The sequence below is a fragment of the Giraffa tippelskirchi genome, chromosome 7 (assembly GCF_054371585.1).
Source record: "Giraffa tippelskirchi isolate mGirTip1 chromosome 7, T2T-mGirTip1v1.2.pri, whole genome shotgun sequence".
NCBI classification, from domain to species: domain Eukaryota; kingdom Metazoa; phylum Chordata; class Mammalia; order Artiodactyla; family Giraffidae; genus Giraffa; species Giraffa tippelskirchi.
The window spans coordinates 64,670,434-64,676,433 of NC_137281.1; the positions used below are offsets into that span (position 1 = coordinate 64,670,434).

The 6,000-nt window shown below is 55.0% G+C and overlaps 1 protein-coding gene across 1 annotated transcript; it reads right to left on the reverse strand.

The window, feature by feature from the left end:
• Positions 1-173: 173 nt before the first annotated feature.
• Positions 174-5,242, reverse strand: LOC145514026 (uncharacterized). Its single transcript, XM_081511109.1, has 3 exons — positions 1,790-5,242; positions 1,078-1,390; positions 174-827 (listed from the first exon to the last, which is right to left on the reverse strand). Exons 1-3 carry the CDS (start codon positions 2,024-2,026, stop codon positions 199-201), a joined length of 1,179 nt encoding a protein of 392 aa, XP_081367235.1. The 5' UTR covers positions 2,027-5,242; the 3' UTR covers positions 174-198.
• Between the last annotated feature and the right edge of the window lie 758 nt (positions 5,243-6,000).

The window sequence follows — 6,000 nt, forward strand, 5'->3', positions numbered from 1 at the left end:
ATGCAGAAAGAAAAGATGAAATTGTGTTCAGGATCGGGGGGAGGGATGAACAGGGCGTGCTTGCCTTGAATCCAGGCTTTGTTGGGGGGTGGGGCATAAAGATCGAACGGGTCTGAAACTACAAATTGGGATGGTAACACAGTATCACCAGAGTTACACAACAGTGTTCCCAAATTGCAACAATGATGAAAAAGTTTACTAATCCCAACTTAACCAAGAGAAATACAGGAAACCATACACAAAATAAAACATCACCAGAAAGGTGGAAACAAACCAAATGCAAAGCAGTTCAGGGGAAAGGAACTCCATGTCCCCTGGGGGCAGACCGAGTTGCCGGCGTCCACGGTGAGCAGACAGGGATGGAGGCTGCAGAGCCGACCGCTCCCCTGGACGTGGTGTTTCCGGCAAGGGCTCTGGGTCTCTGCCCAGAGCGGGGGCTCGTTCTTCCTGCAGGGGCGAGTGAGTCATCGTCGGCGTCTGGGTGTTGCGCGGGAGCCAGGGCAGGCTCTCCCTGCCGAGGCGGTGACTCCTCCTCTGCCTCGGGTTCTCCTGCCAAAGCCCGAGCAGGTACAGGTGCACGTGGAGGTGGAGGTTCTGGCTGAGGGGGTGGGACATCAGTGCCTGGGGCTGGGGGCCCTGCAGGCACGGAGATCCGATCTGCCCGGTGTGCTGGCCAGTACCCAGCTGGCCTGGTGTCTCTGTGAGGGCAAGTCTCGGATCTCCATCTGGCCTCGGTGGATCCCTGGGTCCTGCACCTGGAGCCACCACCTCTGTAGGGACAGGTCTGGGAAGTAGAGCCTGGTTCCAGTTGGAGGCCAGTGCTAGAGCTGGGGGAGAAGCAAAGTTTGCCCACAGGCCAGCCTTGGCATGTGCGTATCCCGGGACAGAAAGCTTCCAAGAGATTCCCAAAGAATACCCAGGGTCGGATGTCTTTTGGGACTGAAGTGTGCAAGATGGGGGTGGGGGTGTGAGGCCAGCGCTTGCTGCAGGCCCAGCAGCATCTTTCGGGGACTCGTCCGTGTGTAGCTCAGCACCCCCTCCCCACACACTCCCGTGCACCAGCCCCAGCGTCCTCACCTCTGTGCTCTGGCGTGCTGGGCTCCAGGTCCTCCTGCTGCCTCAGAGGCCGGGGTTCTCGGGACTCTGGGTCGGAGCCGGGTGTGCTGAGCTCCGTGGCAGCCTCAGACTGGGCCGCCGGGTGTATCCTGGGCGGTGTCTCGGCAGCAGGCCTTCCCCGCCTCTGCTTCGCCCCCGGTGGGGCTGATGCCTCCGTGGGCACGCTCACCTGGAGCCTGCACTGGGCCTCACGGGCGGGGGGGTGGTGCTCCGACCCCTCCCTCCGGGAGGTGGACGGGGTGTCCCCGTCCTCGGCCTCATCACGTGGGAAGCTCTGCAACGACAGTGACCGTCAGCCAGCCGTGCTGGGAGTTTTCCGAGCTGGGCCTGGCCAGTGGAGCCGCTGCTTCTGCCTGCTCGAACTTCTCTTCCCAGAAGGGTCAGAGACGTGTGTCTGCTCAGATCCCCACCCGGGAGGAAAGAGACCCACCTGAGGGTGTGAGGTCAGCCTGGGCGGCCGGCGCTGCCCGCACTCTCCCCATCCCACCCAGCCTGCTCTCCCCTGGGGTGTGGACACAACTTGTCCGCAGGCTTCTGACCCCACATCCGCCTGGGCTTCCTTGAGGGAGACACACCCCGAGAAACCCGCATCCACACACACAGGCAAAGGACCCGCTGTTTCCGGGTGGCATGGGAGAGGTGGCCTGGCCCCGCCTGGGGCTCCCCGTGTTACCTTTCTGTTTCTCCGGGCAAAGGGCCAGAGGCCTCTCGGGGGTGCCCTGAGCCAACGTCGACAGGGTGCCCACGCACACTGCCTGTGAGCTCTCCTGAGGCCCCGGCCTCTGGGCAGGGGCAAACAGCAGAACATCCTGGCAGCAAGTGATCTGGCTGGGGGCTCCTCTCCGCTCTGGAGGCCTGGATACCCGGGTTGCGGGTTCTGTTGGGTTCTGTTGCCGGCAGGTGACATCATTTCCTGGGGTTCGTGCTGAGGTCCCTTCCCCAAAACTTCGCAAGGGAATCTCTGGGTTTCTGACTGCTCGACCACCCCCCTTAGGCCATGTGCAGGCACAGTGACAGCCACACAGCCCAGCCCACAGCCCTGGGGAGGCCTGGGTGCAGCCAGGGCCTGAGCTCCGAGGACCCCGCTGCTCTCAGACCAGGCTCCTTCTTCTCATAAGTGGTGTGGCCCTGGACAAGCATATGCCCCTCAGGGTTTCCCCGGTCTCTCCATCTGCAGAGTGGGGGTCATTCTCCCATCTGTTTCCTAGGTCTGTCGGCCTACGAGCAGCTCCATGCCTTTCCACCTGGGGCTGATATCACGTGGAGCTTGTGCGCTGAGACTTCAGAAAGAAAGACTCCATCCAGGGCTGACACAGCACAGAATGGGGCAGAACGAGGCCTGGATGCGCCGTGGTACCCAGGAAAAGGCACTCCCCCTCCTGACTGTTTTGAGACCCCGCATGCAAGTTGGAGGACCGAAAGGAAGACTCGAAGGTCTCCCTCTCTGATAGAAAAGAGTAGCCAACTTTCTGGTCCTCTGTTTCCATTGAGATTCTGTTCAAGTGTCCCAGCTCGGCTTCTGCGGGTGGCTGAGCTTCTAATGGCTCCCTGCGTTCTTGTCTTTTCCTCTCCAAACCTTCCGTCCGTTTCCCCCTTCTGGGGTGGATGGGCGCTGTCATTGCTTCTACCTTCGAGACAGATTGATGAAAAGTCTGGACCATCGACTCCTTTCCTCTCTTTGGTTCCGTGTCTCTCTCTGGCTGTGTCCCTCTCTTTTCCTTTCTCGATTCAGTCTGTGTCTTCCTCTTTCTCTCTCGTGTGTGGATGGATGGATGCTAGGAATGCACATGTATATGATTAGATGAGGGTTATGTTTTAGGGATAGGTTAGAGGGAGAGAAAGGCTTTAGGTCGGAGTTGGTCATGGGGGAAGGGTCAAGGGTGGTGGTGGTGTTTCTTGGAATCTGAGTGCTGTGCATTCTTCGTCTCTTTCCATATGAACCCCTTCTCAGATACACCACTTGCAAGGAGTCTCTCATGTTCCGTTTCCTATCTTTTGCATTTGTGAATGCTTAGCTTCTCTGTTGTGAAGAGGTTCCATTGGATGGAAACCCATTGGTGTACTTGGTTTCCCTCTTTCCCTTACTTGAAGAGACCCATTTCTACCTCCGCCCAGCAAATGGCAAGGAGACTCTGATGTTAAGGAGCCTTTGACCTACGCTTCTTTCTAGCTATCTCATGACATCAGTCTTTAGGGTGAGGTTTTTCCCCGATATTGAGGTGGTGTGAGATCAAAACCAATAGCGTTCTTCAGATGTAGCTGTCTGGTTTTCCCATGGACATTGATTGAAGAGGCTTTCTTGTTCCCATTTGGATATTCTCCCCTTCTGTGTCAGAGATGAGTTGACCTTGGATGCCGGGGTTTGTTTCTGGACCCTCAACTTTATTCCATCGATCTGGATCTGTGTGTGTTGTTGTATTCCCAATAGCATACTGTCCTGCTGCTGCCGCTGCGGCTAAGTCACTTCAGTCGTGTCTGACTCTGCGCGACCCCATGGCCTGCAGCCTACCAGGCTCCTCCGTCCAGGGCATTTTCCAGGCAAGAGTACTGGAGTGGGTCGCCATCGCCTTCTCCGATACTCTCCTGAGGATCCTAGTTTGGTCGTCTAATTTCCTTTCACACAACCTTGGACGTCCGTATCGGGGCTTTTTCGTCGGATTGTATTGACAATTTAGGCTCTTTTCTGTTTCCGTAACCCCTTTTGCAATTCTTTGTTCGGTGCGAACATGCATTGGCATTTTGGGAGGAATAGCATCGAAGCTGTGGATTGCCTTGTGGGGCTGTGACATCATTTTCCCAATAGGAATTCTTTCAAGCCCTGAGCACAGCTTCTCTTTCCAGTGATTGGTGTGGGCTTGATCTTCTTTCTTCCATCTCTCGCCGTTTTGTGAGAACAGGTCCTTCCTTCCCTTCTGGGTTAGATGGACTCGTGGGTATCACTTCAGTGAATGGCATTGTCAGTGGGGGTGATAATTCCCTTCTCATTGGAAGACTTTGCGGTGAGTATTAGAAGTGCAAGTGATTTCTCTTCCCCTTCCTCCCTGTCCATCTCTCAGAGCCACCGGGAAACAGAGGCCTCATCCAGGGTCACACAGGCCTGAGGGAGTGCAACTAGACTGTTGTTTCTTCAGGCCCTCAGTGCTGGACATCATCCGGGATACTCTGTGTGTGTCTTCCTCAGTCTGGCGTCCCTTCAGACCTTTCCCTAGTTTTCACAGGCTTGTTGTGTTGGTGTTCTTTGTCTGTTTGGAGACACGTCCTTGAGAAGCTTTGTGTTTCCACTCATTCGTCTCGCGATGTATGACCTGTCTTTTGCTTTTGTAATGAGGTCTTTCCCACGGTAGATATCTTTGATTTTGCAAAGTCCACTGTATTCTCTGGGTTGTTTTGTGGACTGCCTTTTAGTTTTGTGTGTGAAGACTCAAAGCACGTGTCCGGTTTCTGCTCATTGTTCTTCTAGATTTGTGACAAGTTTTCATGGAAACTTTGTCTAGGGATAACTGGAAGTGAACTCGGTGTAAGGTGTCAAGTCTCCATCTCCATTCATGTCATGCCCTGCAGTTTCCAATTCCCTGTTCCTGAGTGGTTTTGGAGACCTTGTGGGAAGTTTGGTTGCATCGGAGTTTGCATTTCCACCTTGAGTAGATTCACACTGTTCTGCCCTCAGGGACACTGTCAAGGGGGAGTGAGGAGCAGCCTGCACTTGCAGCAGTGACCACACGGTGGGGCGAGTGCTGCTGTCCCCTCTGGGAGCCCCAGGCCACAGGCATCCCAGTGAGGAGCCAGCTCTGTGCTCAGCTGAAAGGAGTTATTCTCTCAGGAGCCTCTGAGCCCTTGCCTTTGGATCACCCAGGGTGGGCATTTACTGTGACAGAAAAAAATTGCCCTGAATTCCATGGACGGAAGAGCCTGGCTGTGTAGAGTTCGTGAGTTGCCGTGAATCAGACACAACTGAGGACACAAAAACTCAATAGACTAAAACACTTTTTGGGGGTGGGGGGAGTGAAAGGGGGTGATGTGGGGTTTTTTGTCTTATATAATAGCCAAGGGAAATCTAGTTTAAAACTAAATTCACATAGATGGGAAAGGTATAGCTCTCCGTCACCCTATTAAAAAAAAAAAAAAAAAAAAACGACTTAACTTTTCTGAAAGTTTATTTAGTAGCTTCCTTGAGCAGTTCATTGTGAAGCTTTTTTTTTTTTTTCTGTGACATTGGCCTCATTAAAAAGTACGGTTTGCGTTTACTGGATAATTTTGTTCATTGGTTTGTTAGGGAATCTTGGTAATATCTGAGTTTCCTGGGGAGCATGGTCACATGACCTGGCCCTGGCCAATCGGTGCATTCCACCTCCCTGGCCACTGTGATTGGCTCCGGACTGGGGCAGTGCCCAATCGGGGCCCAGGGCCGGGCCTCACGTTGGAAGCCAGGGGAAGACGAGCTCTCGTCCTGCTGGGGTAGGGGAAGGGGTGGGGCCGGGGGAGGTCAGGCTCCAGCAGTGGGAGGGGCTTGAGGTCCGCCTGCGGCAGTTGGTGACCTTCCTGCTCCCCTCAGGGCAGAGCCGCCGGCCTGAGAATGAGGGCGCTGCTGAGCCCAGGGGCTGGGATGGCCCGTTGCTGCTGTGGTCCCAGAGCTCCACCCGAGACCTGAGGGAGGCCGTCTGCCCGTGAGTCCTCTCCCGCTTGTCTGTCAGCTTGTTTGAAGCATGCTGGGTTTTCTGCCCAGCTGGCTAAGGGGAGTCCCTGGAAATGCAAGGGTGTGGGTTTTGGCAGACTTCAGGGAAGACATGCCAGATGAGCCTGGGAGACTCCAGCTTAATCTGGATTCAGGAGATATCTCTTCGGGCCAGCTAGTAATTGTAGGATAAGCCTAATGAGTCTTCACAG

Coding starts and splice junctions, on each gene's coding strand:
- LOC145514026 (XM_081511109.1), bottom strand. CDS start 2,026: ATGATGTCACCTGCCGGCAACAGAACCCAACAGAACCCGCAACCCGGG. Junction 1,391..1,789: donor TTGCCCGGAGAAACAGAAAG/GTAACACGGGGA, acceptor CTGTCGTTGCAG/AGCTTCCCACGTGATGAGGC. Junction 828..1,077: donor CAGCACGCCAGAGCACAGAG/GTGAGGACGCTG, acceptor CTTCTCCCCCAG/CTCTAGCACTGGCCTCCAAC.